The 16,016-nt window shown below is 51.3% G+C and overlaps 4 protein-coding genes and 1 non-coding gene across 5 annotated transcripts; 2 read left to right on the top strand and 3 right to left on the bottom strand.

Annotated features, from left to right (window-relative positions):
• Nucleotides 1-1,732: 1,732 nt before the first annotated feature.
• On the bottom strand, nt 1,733-6,743 carry BCR38DRAFT_430621 (trafficking protein particle complex subunit 10). Its single transcript, XM_040860050.1, has 3 exons — nt 6,606-6,743; nt 3,630-6,541; nt 1,733-3,571 (listed from the first exon to the last, which is right to left on the bottom strand). Exons 1-3 carry the CDS (start codon nt 6,637-6,639, stop codon nt 1,817-1,819), a joined length of 4,701 nt encoding a protein of 1,566 aa, XP_040717516.1. The 5' UTR covers nt 6,640-6,743; the 3' UTR covers nt 1,733-1,816.
• Nucleotides 6,744-6,918: 175 nt separating this feature from the next.
• Nucleotides 6,919-8,612, top strand: BCR38DRAFT_430620 (uncharacterized protein). The gene has a single exon (XM_040860049.1). It carries the CDS (start codon nt 7,217-7,219, stop codon nt 8,402-8,404), a length of 1,188 nt encoding a protein of 395 aa, XP_040717515.1. The 5' UTR covers nt 6,919-7,216; the 3' UTR covers nt 8,405-8,612.
• BCR38DRAFT_430619 (uncharacterized protein) lies at nt 8,613-10,568 on the top strand. Its single transcript, XM_040860048.1, has 2 exons — nt 8,613-10,267; nt 10,330-10,568. Exon 1 carries the CDS (start codon nt 8,830-8,832, stop codon nt 10,093-10,095), a length of 1,266 nt encoding a protein of 421 aa, XP_040717514.1. The 5' UTR covers nt 8,613-8,829; the 3' UTR covers nt 10,096-10,267; nt 10,330-10,568.
• Nucleotides 10,569-11,409: 841 nt separating this feature from the next.
• BCR38DRAFT_t154 lies at nt 11,410-11,512 on the bottom strand. The gene has a single exon. It is a non-coding gene; the product is annotated as a tRNA-Thr (tRNA).
• Nucleotides 11,513-13,546: 2,034 nt separating this feature from the next.
• On the bottom strand, nt 13,547-14,280 carry BCR38DRAFT_296954 (uncharacterized protein; the record flags this gene model as incomplete). The annotated part of the gene is made up of 2 exons (XM_040854505.1): nt 13,547-13,661; nt 13,727-14,280. Coding segments are annotated over 2 exons (669 nt in total), but the record flags the coding sequence as incomplete, so codon positions are not given.
• Between the last annotated feature and the right edge of the window lie 1,736 nt (nt 14,281-16,016).

Below are 16,016 nucleotides of genomic sequence, written 5' to 3'. Positions count from 1 at the left end.
AATGTCAAAATGAGAGGCAGCGTAACGGGATCGACTGAAGTAGAAGTCCTACTCGACCTATTGACAATGAGTGTCGAGAGCGGCGAGGCAAAGGGGTCCAACCAGCTTTTGATCATTGCGCAGCTCGTTGGTCATTTGATGATAGCTACAGACAAAATCCACAACTAGTATGAAAGGCTATGAGACTCCCGGGTTGGGGAACATAATTCATCGTCAGGAAAGTTGTGCTCACAGGAAACAAAAGCTCCCACTCATCCTTCTAATCCTCCAACCACTTCCGCAGCCAAGCCATCACACAAGCTGTGCCAACAAAGCGGGCTTTCTTATCAACGGACGCCAGTGCCTTTTATGCCGTGCTGTCAGATTTGAAGGCCGAGACTAGCGCGTTGGCGTCACACTTTATGACCTTCTCCAACTGACCGTCCAGCTCCCAGTGGCCCTCGAAGCGATGAAGCACGGGGAGTGCGGGCCTGGAGGATATGTGTCAGATATTCTTTGGACTGAGATTCCATTTTATCAATTACATATGCATCACTTAAATTGGTATCCGACATCTCAGTTGAAGCTACTAGTGAAAATGCGGATGCTGGAAGATACGCGCCACGATGAGTCTGGCCGGAGGGACTACCGAATAGACAGCCGCCACTGGAAGGTTAAGCTTGCAGCGGGTTGCCAAGTAATCGAACTTTAATTTAGAATCGGATTCTGACTCTATCCATTAGGGGCGGCGCTCCTTCTGATAAGGTTCCCGCACGGCATTAGTCGACAACACACTTTGGGAGTATCGAACCGTCCCTCTCTTCATCTTACGAGCACCTCCCATGGGAGACGTGTGCGTATGCATAAAGTGCTCTGAGGCCCAGGCGAGTCGGTCACTAAGTTCACGAGTCTGTCTTGTCAGCATCGGATCCTTCATTCCCGGCAACGAATGAACACCATTTCCCACAGACCTGGTACTGGATGCCCAGGCGAACTCCTTCACGCTCGGCCATGTCGGAGAATTGACTATCGCATTTGGCCTTCAGAAGTTTAGCCCTTCTTGGAAGATCCAGCCTCGCCTTTCCTAAAGCTGGCCGACTGCCTTTTTAGCGCCGAGTTGGTGAATCGTGTCTCCTTCATCTTCGGGGACAGTGACAGGAATCTCCAACTACAGGGTCCGTGAACGGGAGTACCGCGAAGAACGACAGTCTTGGGGTAAGTCTGGTTTTTCTCTAAAGGAACAGGTAGAACGTATTGCGGTTGAACGGGAATAGCGGCGGCAAGCGAAGGGAACTTATTGCGTTGGCCCAGACACACCGCCTGTGTGCTGGGGGCAGCGCTTGGGTCAACCGCCCATAGATAGTCCTTTTGTAGCTGCAGATTTCTGGAAGTTTACTCCAACCATGATTATCATCACCAATACAGCTCTCTTGCCTGTATTGCCCACAGAGCTTGTAGAATCTTCGGTACACCGCCTTGATCATCGTGATCAGTATCAGTGAACTCATGGAAGTAAGGCGACGAATGAAGAATCTTGAAAGGTTATGTGGATTCTTCGCAGAGCACGCGTGTGAAAAGTCACTTGATTACTGTTGTGGAAATGAAGAATATCCAGCCGACACAAAAGCTAAGTCGTCCAGATACTGCGGCTTTGATAGGTTATGATCAAACTGAAGACGAGTTATCATGCTCTTCTTTAATACATAACTCGGTAGGAGTCATAGCTTCGGCATAACACTCGTCGCCTCGTTCACGTTGATAGCTGAAATATATTATTTCTTAGTACCCCGAAATTTATACTGAAATAGGCTATAAGTAGGAGACTGATGGGCTCCTATCAAACAACCACCCTCTCCTCCTCCCCAGCCTCCATTCTAACCCTCTTCACAACCTCCATGACCAAAGGTCCTCCTCCAGGCCCACTCGCATCCAGACTAAGCGTAACGCGTTCCCTATCCGCGACCACCCTTATCGTCTCGCCCAGGTTCTTGAAGTCCGTCTCGCACGATACCGCCTCCCTATCCGTACTCACCGTCTCCACTGCCGATTTCGGCTGCTGAGCTGGCACCTCGCCCGGTCCAGCCACGGGGCTTGGATCCGCTGAGCTCCCTGGCCTGACCTCCCGGATTTCGATACTGGGATACGGCAGCCAGCCTTCACGAAGTGGGATGAGCAGAAGCGGTATGTCAGCCTCGGTTTCTTCTGTGCTGCTGATGCCGACTTCGTCTGATTCAGGGGCGGGGATGACGAAGTGACCTTTCCGCCGCCCACCAACGAGCCAGGTATCCGCTGGTGCCACGACCTCATAGCTGAACTCCAAATCGACCATATCCTTGGCCGGCGTGGTGTCCCAGACACGTGTCCACTTGAGGTGCAGCGTTGCAGGGAGAAGTTGATTCGTCATCACAGTCGACTTATCGACTCGAATGTCCACCGTGTGTACGATAGAGATGCTAGGTACATCGACCGGAATCAGGATTGACTTTGATTCACCCCCCTGAATAGCAACGCGCGAGTTTTCCGTCTGCCACTTGCGGATAAACTCACTCAACACTATCGCTAGGTCTCTGCCGTCTGCATCATTGCCAAGGGCAGTGAAGGATGAGGTCCAGTCGATGTTAGGAGAGCTCAGAAATCCCGTATCCACATAACCAAGAAGACAAGCCCTCTCGAGCTCATGCGGGCCGAGACATGCTTCGAAGTGTGGTACGATGGTGTCTGATAGCAATCTCCCGTAAGGCGCCAATGCGGTATCTTTGAGCGTCATGGTCAAGTTTTCCCGTATCGTTTCAAGCACATCATCTCCCAACACACTGTAATCAAGCTTAAGAAATAGAGTTTTCTGTGTTTTGGGGGTGAGCTTGACCGCCTTTTTGCGACGAATCTTGTAAAGCAAGCTTGCCGGCAGACGTGGGAACACTACCACCGAATCTCCCGGAGGTACGCCGAAGTCGGCTTGGAAGAGCTCAGAGTCGATAAGCTCACTTTTGTACAGACGCAGCGGGCTCTCGCTGGCCGTTGAGACGGTAAAGCGGCTGAACAGTGCGCTATGCTTGAAGACATCCTGGACATTAACCCCGAGTGCTAGTGTGATGGGCACTGTCGGTGTTTTGGAGAAGGTGAACGTGCCGTGCTCCGTCGTGTATGAGACATCGATCCGGATGGACACGGACGTAACCTCCTGTTCGTTCGTGTATGGGAAACGAATTTTGGTGGTTTCGCGCGCCGGTATGGCGGCGAAGCTGAACAGGCCGGCCGTGGGGCTCTTGGAAAACTCAAATGAGGACTCAATGCACTTGGCTTCGGCAGTAAGTAGTCTCATGCCACCAGTCGCAGCCTTGACACGAACTTCGGCGCTTACGATGTTGTTCCAGCCAGAATCGAGATTGATGTCGACTGTATTGTTGCGGTCCAGCTGAATATGAGTAGATGCCGATAGACTGACGTTTAGTGCTTCCGCTCTGTGAAATATGGTAATTTTCGGCGATTTCAGCAGCTCGCCTGTCTTGTTGGCCTCTCTGTCATAATGCATACATAGGTTGCTGGCGGTAAAGTCGATCTTGTCAACGTCATAGATGCCCGGAAGTACCATCTATGGTTGTGTCAGCATAACTCGTGGTTGCATTGGGCGTTGTTCTGAAGAAACTCACATTACTACTCAGGTCCAGTCTATTCCTTCCAGGCTTAATAGTTGTGGGCCTCGATAGTGATAGCAGTATCTCTTTCTGCACACCGGCAACTTGACTGACTAGACGCACTCTTGCTTTCTCCAACTGCATCTCATCAACTAAAACGCTAAACAGCTTCAAGCGAGCCGAGAAACTGTCTCGGCCGACATGGTACTCTAGAGAGCCATCGACCTCCAGCGCGGAAAAGAAATTTGCCAACGGCACCCGGACTGTGTTCTGCAATGTCTTGGTCTCTGCTAGCAAGTCGGCCAAGAGACCTTTGATAGCTTCACTGTCTGGATAATCGACATCCGTCTTGCCCAAACGTAATGATGAACGGTACTGTTGCTTCTGGCGTTCAGCGGCTGCCGCTTTGGAAAGAAGCTTAAGCGTGACTTTGACGTACTCGTCTTTACGCTGCAGTTGCTTCAGGCACCGGGAGTACATAATCAACATGCTCAACTCCAACAAGCTCCACCCACTCTCCCCGAAAAACGGCGTCGTCCTCCAGAAATAAGAAGCTGCAGCAGCGTAGTCGCGAAGATGGTACTTCAAGACGGCTAGATCAGCCATACTTGCTTGTACTGAGTGGGTGTGGTTGGCAACGGTGTAATGTCGCAGCGCCTTATCCGTCAACATTTCGTACAGACGGTAAAAGTCGCCGTCGTTGTCGAGGGCAGTGCGGAGGAGGTGACTATTGAGCCCAGCAAGCGACAGGATCGTCTCCTTGGTAGCTAAATCCTCACCCTCTGCGGTAAGGGTCGTGTCAGCGTCCAGGCTAATCTCTACCATGTCCACCATGCTGGACTCTCCCACAACGGGTACTCCCGTCCAACCGTCGCTCCAACCCCGCTTCTTCCCGCACTCCTCAAGAATGTTGCGCGAAAGAACGTAGAGCTCGGCTCTCCTAGAAGCCAGTTCTTCTAAGCCCACCTTGAGGAACGCATTCGTCTTTGCCACTTCGTGTTCTGACACATTCCTGTTCTGTCCCGGGCCGGGAAAGAAGTTGGGGCTTTGTGGAGGTCGACCTGCGCCAGCACCGCCGGTGGTGATGCGCAACGACGAGTTTCTGGATGGATGCATCATTGTTTTTGGCTCAGGGATAGATGACTTGGGCTCATGACCATCTGGAGGCGCCAATATCGAAGGCGGAATTGGGAGTGCTTTTGTGGAAGTCTGCGCTAGTATTTGCTGGGCGATGGAGAAGGCGAAAGCCGCAACCAGGTTGTCCATTATCTCCGCCACTGCAGAATCCCGGGACGGTGCACTGCTGTTGTCATCAGACTTCTTTTCTGCCGTCAGGGCAGACAGGATGTCGCCCCTCATCACATGAGACACGGCTGGAATGAACTCCATCGTTCTCCGGCAGATCTCGGCCAGTATGGATAAATCCTCATGCTCGTTTTCTGTCTGCCTGGGCGGCGGCGCTCTTGGCGCCACGCCGTGCATAGTCGACTCCTGTTGTTCCTTGAGCTTAGCAAGTAGCTCTTCCCGCGTGGACCAAGCATTGCCAAGTCGCAGGAGAAGTGCGATCTGCCTGGCAAAGATGTAGCACCGGAAGTCGAAAACGGAAACATTATTTTCGAGTATCAACTCTCGGTACGGTTTCTTCGTGGCGCTGATGGGAATATCGTCAAACGTCTCCTTGGCGTCCGTATCTGCAGTTACAGAGGCCTGCATGTCCACTACTTCGTCGCCGTCGGGGTCGCCGTCACCGTCGTTATCACCGTCGTTGTCACCGTCGCTGTCTCTCTTGTCGCCATACATTTCAGCTCGTGCCTTGACAGCTGCTTCTCGCAACTCTTGGGTATAATTCAACATTGTATTGGCAGCGGCACTCGAGCCGCCACGAGCCTGGTCTTTGATAACCATGTCGAGTCCCACGCTCAGCTCGTCATAGACCACGAGTGCATCCTCGACCAAGCCAACACTTTCAAAGCCTCTGGCAAGACCCTCCTTTAAGATGAAGAAAGTGCAAAAGTTCCACCCCGGCAAACTCCTCTGGGCGTCCTTCTCTTTGATGTCCTCTTCGTACTGGCTTACCCGGCTGTCAAAACTTGACAAAATCAGGCTTCTAATCTTGGATATCAGGTCGGTCCAGGCATTATCGCTTTCTTCGCCAGTTTCCTTGTATCCACTCGGCACGGCTGGCACAACTCGAGGCAAGAGATCGTAGGGGACATCGTTGATCCCGATCCTGATCTGGGCGACGCGGTCCACGCCCCCTTTACTGCTGCTGTTGAAATCGCTTCGAAGCTTCTCCAGTAGCGTGCTGGATCCCGTGCGCCATCTGGCTGGGACAGCAGAGCTCTTCTCGGAAGCGGCATCGGTCTTACCCGTCACCCGCGGCTGGGTCGCTGCGACTGTGTTGGGTATGACAACGTGGAGAATCAACCACTCGAAGGCGTCGTGGTTCTCGGCGGTATTGGCCTTTTTCGCGCCCGATGCGCGGGTGTTGGCCTTGACCCAATCGCGAATCTCTTGCCTAACGGATGCTTTGTACGAGTCGTTGTCGTCGCATCTTACAAAAAGCACCTTAAGATACGGTGTCCTTCTCAAGCCAGGGATTTGATGCCGTCGCGCTGGGGTGCTGTTCTTCTGGCCAGCCGCCGCATGTTTGTCGGCTGCATCGGTAAGTGTAACGCTCCCTATCTGAGTCTGGAAGCCGTCATCGCGCGCGTTCGAGCTGTTGGTTCGCTGGAGTGCCGGGAAGGGGTCAGGGGAGAGAATAGTTCGCGGATCCGTCGAGCCGGCGGTTAGGAGCTCGACGTGGAGGGCATCAATCGATCGAAGAGGTCCGGCATGCGACTGCCAATGCAGGTTGCGTAGGGGTAGGCGAGGAACAAGCCCGGGTGCTAGCAGCTTGTAGACGCCATGAGGGTCAAAGTACTCGACTGCCACATGCTCAGTATTGACGACGACGGTGTCTCGGGAACGGGCCTGGAACTATGAACTAACCGGTAACTTTGGAGGTGGAAAACGGCTGTTCCATGATGAACAGCTTGGGCAATGGTTCATGGCTTCATGATTGGTGTAATTGGAGTGTATGCTTGCGCAGTGCCGAGGTATCAAGTTACGAGACGTTGTAGGAGAGCCCTTTCTAGTGAACTGTCGAACTAGTAATGCCAGCTCAAGCTTAAACTCGGCGTCAGGGGTAGGATGCGATGTACCTAGCTCAAATCGGAAGGCGGTAAGGGAGCAGCTCCATGCCACCGGTTAGGTACATCTCTTGAGAGCAGCGGGGTGTACAAGCCATTCCCACGAATCATGAGTGAATCGCACGCTGTTTCTCGCGTGCTAGGATAGATGTGGACTCGGGTATCCAGGCTATTCTGCAGAGCATTCATTGGTCAAACGGCGTTCGACGCAATTGCAGTGTACTCCCGATGGCGGGGTGGCAGAATTAATATATTTTTCGGTTCTTGCGCCCTGCGGCAAAAGAGGCATCTTTTCGATCGAGCCTCGATTGGTGTACCCTGAATATTCACGGATCGTGAGCTTCTATACCCACGTCTACTTTGTTCCCGATCTCAATAACTTGATCCACCTTTTTGCTACGACATAGCATAATGTCAGGCCTCCAAGCTATCCGATATACGCGGGGTTCCCTCGAAGTCCTCGATCAACTTCGCCTACCCCACGAACACCACTACGACAACATCACAACATCTGAAGAAGCGTTCGACTGCATCAAGTCCATGCGGGTGCGCGGTGCTCCGGCAATTGCTATCGTAGCCGCCCTGGCGCATGCTGTGGAACTCCACAATGGCGCTTGTAAGGCATCAACGACCGAAAAGACGATCGCATATATCGAGTCGCGGCTCGACTACCTATTCGAATCGCGACCGACCGCTGTCGACTTGGGGAATGCCATATCACATTTGAAGACCACAGTACGGAGAGTTGTTGTTAGTGGGTTGGACGGCCAGGCGGCGCAAGAGAAGGTAATAGAGGCATACATCGAAGCTGCTGAAGAAATATTCCGGAAGGACACGGAGACAAACCTCTCAATTGGCGAACATGGAGCGAAATGGGTGGTCGAGAACGCGACTGTTCAGTCAGCTGAGGGCAAAGTCGCAGTTCTGACGCACTGCAACACGGGATCCCTCGCGACGTCAGGCCACGGCACCGCACTCGGCATCATTCGGTCGCTTCACTCTGCGGGATCACTCTCGCACGCTTTCTGTACCGAGACAAGGCCTTACAACCAGGGAAGCCGCCTGACAGCTTTCGAGCTGGTGTACGAGAATATTCCGTCGACGCTGATTACTGATTCCATGGCCGGTGCTCTGTTTGCGACGCGGAAACAGAAAGATCATATCGCTGCAGTCATTGTGGGCGCAGACCGAGTGGTGCGCAACGGCGACACGGCAAACAAGGTTGGAACCTATGCTCTTGCGGTCCTGGCCAAGTACCATGGAATCAAATTTGTTGTCGCGGCGCCGACGACATCGATAGATCTCAAGACGGAGACGGGCTTCGGCATCAAGATCGAGGAGCGGAAGCGTGAGGAGTTGACACAGATCAGTGGCGCTGTGGTGGGTGCCAATGGGAGTGTAGACGTGAGTAAGACGGCGCGGGTCGCGATTGCGGACCAGAGAGTCGGCGTGTGGAATCCGGCCTTTGATGTTACACCTGCGGAGCTAATTGATGCTGTTGTTACGGAAAGGGGCGTTGTAGAGAAGGGGCCAGACGGCAGATTCGATTTCAGCGGTGTGATGCCGGAAAGATGGGCACAGGTTGCCGGGACCGCGTAAACTGCTGAATTACAAACGGTTTCCAATCAGCGAATTCGGGCATACACGTGAATGGGGCCCATGCCCAGCACATATTACGAAAGATTCGGGTCTGTCGTTGTTCTAGCACTGCGATAACAGAAGTGGTGAACGTTCGGTGTATCGCTAATAAGTCCGGTTCGTAATTCACGGTGTCAGCCCATGCGCTTAATCGGTAGGAGCGCAAATGTCGTCATTCAGATTTGGAGCTCCACCCCAACCTTCCATGTTCCTTCCGGGCTAGGAGCTGTCGTCAATATCTTCCCTCATGGATTGATAACGGGGCGAGTCCTTAGACTGAGATTATAACAGCGTCTCTGGGGCCAATTGAGATTTTGCTGCTGTCTTGATTCTTTTTGAGAACACTGTTCTATTATTGCACCAGTCTCGGTCTATAACACTTAGTGATGAAGCTCCTCCTTGCCGCCCTGATCGCGGGTAGCTCCGTCTTCGCGAGCTCATCGCAACGACCTTTGACTCTTGACACTGACTTGAGCTTCCAATCAACCATTGGCGAAGTCTACAACTCGGGATCTGCTCCAAGCTACCGTGCCTCGCTCGTCGCCCTCCACAAAGCTCTTGTGTCAATACCCTCCGTAACTGGCAACGAGAACGAAGTCGGCACCTACCTAGTCGACTACCTGACCGAGCGAGGACTACACGCCCAATTGCAGTTCATCCCGCCATCAAATACCACATCTGATGCCTCCACGGACGAGAAGCCTCGCTTCAATGTCCTAGCCTGGCCAGGCAAGACCCGAAACCCGAGCCCTAAAGTCCTAGTCAGCAGCCACATCGACACCGTCCCGCCCTTCATCCCGTATTCCGCGTCCGACGACCCACCCAACGCCGATACCGTGATCGCCGGGCGGGGCAGCGTAGATGCCAAGGCAAGCGTAGCAGCACAAGTTACTGCCTTGCTTGACCTGCTCCTCGACAAGTCCGTCAGCGACGACGTCAAGGACGTCATGCTGCTATACGTAGTAGGCGAGGAGACCAACGGCGCCGGGATGCGGTATTTCTCCGAGACGTGGGGCCTGCTGGAGCCCCCGCCCACCTTCAAGGCGGGTATCTTCGGCGAGCCGACTGAGGGGAAGCTGGCGTGTGGGCACAAGGGCCATCTTGCGTGCACCATCAAGGCCACCGGGAGGGCGGGACACAGTGGATATCCCTGGCTGGGAAAATCCGCGACGGAGGTGCTAATGCGTGCACTGATCAAGGTCCTTGATACGGATCTAGGGAGTAGTGAGAGGTTTGGGAATACGACGGTTAATGTGGGCCGCATTGAGGGAGGGGTGGCGTCGAATGTCATTGCTGAGAAGGCGGAAGCAAGGTTGACGATTCGGGTTGCTATTGCGCCGCAGGATAAGGGGGCTAATGTGATTGAGGAGAGAATCAGCGATGTGCTAAAGAGTGTGGACGAGGATCTGGAGATGGACTGTGGCAATGGGTATGGGGCTGTGATATGTGACTGCGAGGTTGACGGGTTTAAGAACATCACGGTTAACTACGGCACTGATGTGCCGAACTTGAAGGGTGATCATACGAGATACTTATACGGACCGGGCACGATTTTCGTGGCCCATGGACCGGACGAGGCGCTGAAACTGAGCGACCTCGAGGCGGCGGTGGAGGGGTACAAGAAGCTTATTTTGCATGCATTGCAAAGCTGAATACCGGCATTACTCCCTACTTCATTAGAACGTAAAGGAGCAACCAATATTATATTAATTGGGCACATCCTCTCGATCTTAGATAGTAATCTAGGCTACGGGGAGATGTGATACATGTACTACTTGACGCCTGTGGTACTTCATTCGACAATCCCCCTTGACATCCACCCCTGTAAGTCTCGTGGGCCGGTGTATTCTGCTCTAGTCTGATAAATTTGCTAACAAGTTCATTCGAACTATTAATAGTTGGGAATCCGGCACGTCGGCCTGCCCGGTGGAGCTGTTCTTTTGCAACTCCAAGACCAAAGTGTGCTCCCGATGGCTGCAACGATGATCTGGATTTGGCACAATATTGGGCTCAATGTTGGTATGGAACCGCCGACTATCATGAGCAGTAGCTCCATGGTTTGCCATGATAAGATGTTGAAAGAGGTCCAGCTGTAATCATGTGGCTGTGCGAGATGGATGAGGCAGTGAGTCTTGATGCTGAGTATGATACTCAGCTGTATCTTTTCCGTAGAGCTGATTTGTAGTTTCCAGAAATCGGTGATGGGTATGATGACTAGACTGGCGTCTACGAAGCTGTTGATCGCTGATAACAGCAATTCCGCATGTTGCAGAATCACTTGCACGACGGCGTTGATACTCTTTAGAGATATAGAAAAAAAAATATTAAATACGCCGTAGGTGTTAACCCTCGGTACCTCTACAAGTACTCCCTTAAGGGGCTATAGATGATATAGCGGGCCCTTAAGCCGCGTCGGGCGGTTATACAGGTAAACTTGTAGCCAAATGACTACTAAACCTCCTGTCCCTCCCTAAGTCTGTGCTACAACCCCTGCCTGAACTACCGATAAGTGTGGTAATGTGGCACTTAAATTCGTCCTCAGGGGTGGGATGCTGCTGATGTGCAGAAGATGCTCGACTATTTTTTTTGTCGCGACAAGTCGTAGTATCTGCTAATTGGGGTTCTCGTCGAGCGTATACATCTCAACCATACGCTCAAGTGGATAGACCGTAACGTGGTCAGACGCTCGCAAGAATCGCGGCGAGAGGGCGTGCTGCGCGCCTTCTATCGTGAGGGGACGGGTTCGCCGACGAGCGTTATCGGAAAGGCGAGGTCCGATAAGGGGTCGGATTAACGATTCGAATTCTGGACCGGCTGTCGAGTTATATTCCGCCGACGTAGTGCTTGACGGTCGACTGGCTAGGATGCTCGTAATCCTAAACTGCACCAATCTCCCTATTATCGCTAGGTAGGCGAAGTCAACAAGGTGGGCAGCGCGCCGTAAGGGTTGACTAAACCCCCTTGTGTGTCAGCTGCGGGATTCGAACCCGCGACTCGTCACCGACCCAAGTGGGCGAGGCTCAAATCGGGACTTATCTACCAGCGAAGTGACCAACTACACCAGCCGACCAGAGATATAGTAACAGCCCATAGACAGCTCCTTCGTCATCTCAATTCCGTCGTCTTGATTTTAGAAAATAGTAAAGGGGAGACTGAGACTTTTCCCCGCTGCAACACCCAGGATCCCAGCTTGTCAATATCCCACATATTCTTTGGTCTCTGTTTGTGGCAGAAATCGTCAAGAAGACTTATAAAACTGTTTTGTAATTGGGATTTAGTACCGAGGCTGGGGTATTCTTTCACTCTTCGTCTCTCCAAGACGGAGGATGACAGACCATGCAGAACCATCTGATATCCAAGTATTTAGTGAAGAAGGCCAATGAGATTTTAGGATCGTTGACGTAACTCTCAGCATCATGGGTCAGCAGCCTTCTTTCTCCAGTCATCATCAGATGATTTGGCCGAGTTGGCGAGAGTTGCGTTCGACCTGAACAATAGGATGCGGGCAAAGCCGGCTAATAACAAAAATCTGCTTGTGGGTGAAATTTTACAGATTTACAAGGATTCAAAACATTTTCTGACCCAAGTGTGCCACAAGAGGGACGAAGATGACATGGCTGTGGAGACAATGATGGACTAGTTTTGACCAGGCAGCTTCCAGGAACGAGATGAGCTTGCCGACATCGCTTTTGGGGAATTGTACGAACGATTTGGAAGCTTTACTATGGACCGAGATGTAGGATATTGGACAAATTACTCGCGATGGGATTTCTGCCAGCACCACGTAGTCCTTGACTCGGTCGTCTGAAATCCTATACTCTTGTTTCTTCTTTATTTTCAGACCAAAAAGTTCATCTAGCAGACTCGAAGATGAATAAAAATCGAACTGAAAAGTCCAATGGATCGATATCGTTTTTTTCACTCTCTTTGTGACAGACTTCCCCATATTCTTCTTAGCATTGCCAACAAGGAGCCCGCCGAAGAAATGCATCCCCTGACCCCTGAATACTACCCTGAAACTCCTCAAAGCTCTCAGCAGCCCAATTCTCTCCATCCGCACCCGGAAACACACCTGTCCTGGAAACACGATGTACAGGATATCATTCTTATCATGCCTTTTATCTCCGTTCGTGTACTCCCTAAAGCAAGTCATCGCTAGTGCCTTATCGCCATCATCACCATTCTTTTCGTCCGAAATGCCATAAACTTCTAGCCATGATCAGCGATACTCTATTGATCTTAATCCTTTCCAATTCGAACAAGTATTTACCAGTTTATTATTGCAGACCACAGCTGCTACACTCAAAGGTTCAAGCTTACGTTCTCGCGGATCGAAAGTTCGCCATCCCGGGTTTGGACCGGCGTTCCCGAACACAGCATACGGACGGATCTTCGCGCATAAGTCACTGATGCCACGAACTTATCCTTACGACATCTTTAAATGAGGTGACGGACTGTGTCGGGTCTCTTTGAATTAGCAGCACCGGCCATAGTCTGCGGGACCGTCTTGGGTGCCGTCGCAGTCGATTTCCATTGTTTCCCAAAGAGCCGAGGAGGCCGGTGAGGTACATCACGCTGTAGTACTGTTTTGTCGGACCGCACCAGCCTTCGACGTCCAACGACTGTTCTTTCCGTTTTACCGCTTTTACAGTCAGTTGAATGATGATGAATAAACCGTGTGCATCAACCCCTTGGCAACGGCCACCCGTTAGAATCTCTGGAACGAAACCTCTGGTGTATCAGCAACTGACTTCTACGTTGCGTGGTATGATCTTCAATGACGCCAGGGAACCCTGAATCACACGAATTGATGAGTCGGTGAATCTCTGGTATCATTAGAAGTCTGATAACAATACTCTGGTCATCGCCTTGATATCTACATTTACACATCCGTGATGCTGACATAGGAATAATCTCACATATACATAGTCCAAGCGCCACCGGAAACTTGCCGCTGTTTGCTGATTTAGAACAGAAAGACAGGATGAAACCTAGACATGTACTCTGCCCAACTATATCCGTTGCCACAGTTTATACTATAGCGCATCATATCGCTTGTTACAAGCCCAAGCTCCAGGACAATGCTCGACCACTTTAATCCCTGCGCAGGTAGATATTCAAATCTCCAAAACGCTCACGCTCTGCAGGAAACTCATACTTATCGTAATCCTCGACCAGTTTGCGGGTGCGAGGCGAATCCTGATCCGTCGTCCATGGTCTGTATGCTCAGTATCAGCACATTAACATGTTATCACAGTGAGAAGGGCACCGATCACAACTCACGAGCATAAGACCTCTTCTCCCCACATTACTTTAACCTCCCACTGCGTTTTCTCCTCCGTCTCTGGCTTCACCCGATCCCAGATCATGGCCGCTGGCCTCGCAATATCGGCCACCACCTGCTTCACAGCAATGTTCGGATGACAACTGAACACAACCGTTTGCTCGTCTACATGTGTAAAGGCAAGTGAGCCACGGCCACCCACGACCTTGATGCCCTCATCCGCCAGCAATTGCTTTGACGCCGGTGAGTAGGCCGGGTCTTGGGCCAGAATAGGTAGAGGCCCAGTGCCTAGAAGCTCGCCCAGAACGGAAGCCATTGTGAGTGCTGCGGCGTGTTGGGTCATGGATCTCCGGAGCGGCAGGCCGTCACAAGTTGCCACAAAGTTCAAGCCGAAATCCGACATCCCCCTTTCCAGGTCCCCCAGCCCGAAGCATACTATGTTCTTGGTGGTTTTAGGGACATATGCACTTTCACGTAAGATGGCTATCAATTCGTTGCACGCCGTACTTTGGGTCCAGTTACGCTGGGCCTCGTCCCACGCAATTTTCAGCTGGATATGATCCGATGGCCGAGGAGACTCCTTATGCTGTTGTACCAGTGTGAGAGCGCTAGTGGCAATTGCTCGTTCTACGGATTCGGAAGGCCAAGACTCGGTGATTTCGTCGGGGCCCAGATCTAATTCCATCTCCTCGGCGTCGTAGACCAGTTGCTGATAGATTATGAAACGCGGCAAAACGAAACTATTTAATTTGAATTAGTTTAGCTGTATTTCTAGCTTCATCTTTGACTTTGAGAAATCGGAAGAATTATTGGACTGCAGGGCAATGGTCTTGCATTGGATTGTGATGATCTCTGAAGATTCCTCTGGGGATTTAACAGTGGCCAGAAGGGCCAGAAGGACCTTAAATACTTAGAAGTGAACAATGACTGCATTGAATGGTATGATGGGTGGAGGTCATATATCCTCATAAGCTGGCACTTTTTGATCTAATTGCTTTGAAGGTCCAACAGAAACAGAACGGGTGTATGGTAGAAAGGCCGCATGTTAGATAGTACGGGAATTTTCTCATAGAGAGTGGTATCTGGAACAGTAGTCACCTACAGCGCAGGTAACTTATGAATTTGAAAGATAAGAAAACCTAGAATTTAGGATTATATAACGATATAAGAGTAAAGAGCTATTCCTAAAAGGTGAATATCTTATAGCTTCCTAGAAAGGAGTTTAGGGTTTAAGGACTGTCTTTGGTAGAATGAAGACCTATTAGGTCACACTCTCCATAAGCCGCAGGCTTGCATAGTATAGTATAATGAATGGGAAAAAAAAGAAAAACGCCGTATGTTTTTGTCCCAAAAAAACTTGGTACTTACAATTCTCCTTGATGAGGCATCCTTGGATCGATTCCATCCTGAGGCAATCGCTTGCGCCTAAACACTCCATTCACTGCAACATGAGAGTCGTTAGTACCGAGTGGATAGTAAATCGGACTAACTATCCCCACACGTGCAGACATACTGCTTCGGACCATGATGGCATGAGCCCTCGGTTCCTTCTCCAGCTCTGCTTCAATGTCGCGAATCATGTCTTTGGTCCACATCCTTGCACCTGAAGCATACAGGTCCCGGATGTACTGGGCGAGCTTGTGACCCTCTCTACTGATCTTGCGATTATGTATCCTAGCAGCTGCCTCGCGGACCGATGTGTTGGGTTTGACAGCATGTTCGTCGCTTGTCTTATCGTCGGGCAGCCCGCTTTGTGCGCTTGGTTGTGCCATGATGGAGAAGCTAGCGACGGAGAGAGTCAGCTGAATTGTCGGTAGCCGAAGAGTGTGAGACTATGATGATCTAGCAGTCCGGAACTACATTGAAGATTGAGAAGGTGTGAATGCCAACAAGGCTGCAGGCGGCAGGACCCCCACTTCCTGAAGTGCAAACATGTGCGCCCTCCACCTCGTGCGCTGTAGACTGATTAATCGCCAAGGTAGGTGCTTTAGTTTGATTTGCTTGGTTTCGGAGGTGGCAGCTGTGATAGTTGTTTCGTGTAAGTTACTTACCTGCTGAAGGGACACTGAGTGAGAGATGTAGCGAATTTGGATATGTGCAATCCGAGTGACTGTCGGTTATCCTGAACATATAGTGTCAGAGATGGTTCGTGCATAGTTACTACCGCTTGGCTTCAGCCTACCAGCGCTAGCCTAAACACCTCTCTGTGTGCTCCAACATATACCCCGTATAGTAGAATCCCGTATGCTATATTTAAATCGCCAGAAGATCACGCATGCCTTTGTACAC

The sequence above is a fragment of the Pseudomassariella vexata genome (assembly GCF_002105095.1).
Source record: "Pseudomassariella vexata strain CBS 129021 chromosome Unknown BCR38scaffold_5, whole genome shotgun sequence".
Taxonomy (NCBI): domain Eukaryota; kingdom Fungi; phylum Ascomycota; class Sordariomycetes; order Amphisphaeriales; family Pseudomassariaceae; genus Pseudomassariella; species Pseudomassariella vexata.
This window is presented reverse-complemented; position numbering and strand designations above follow the sequence as displayed.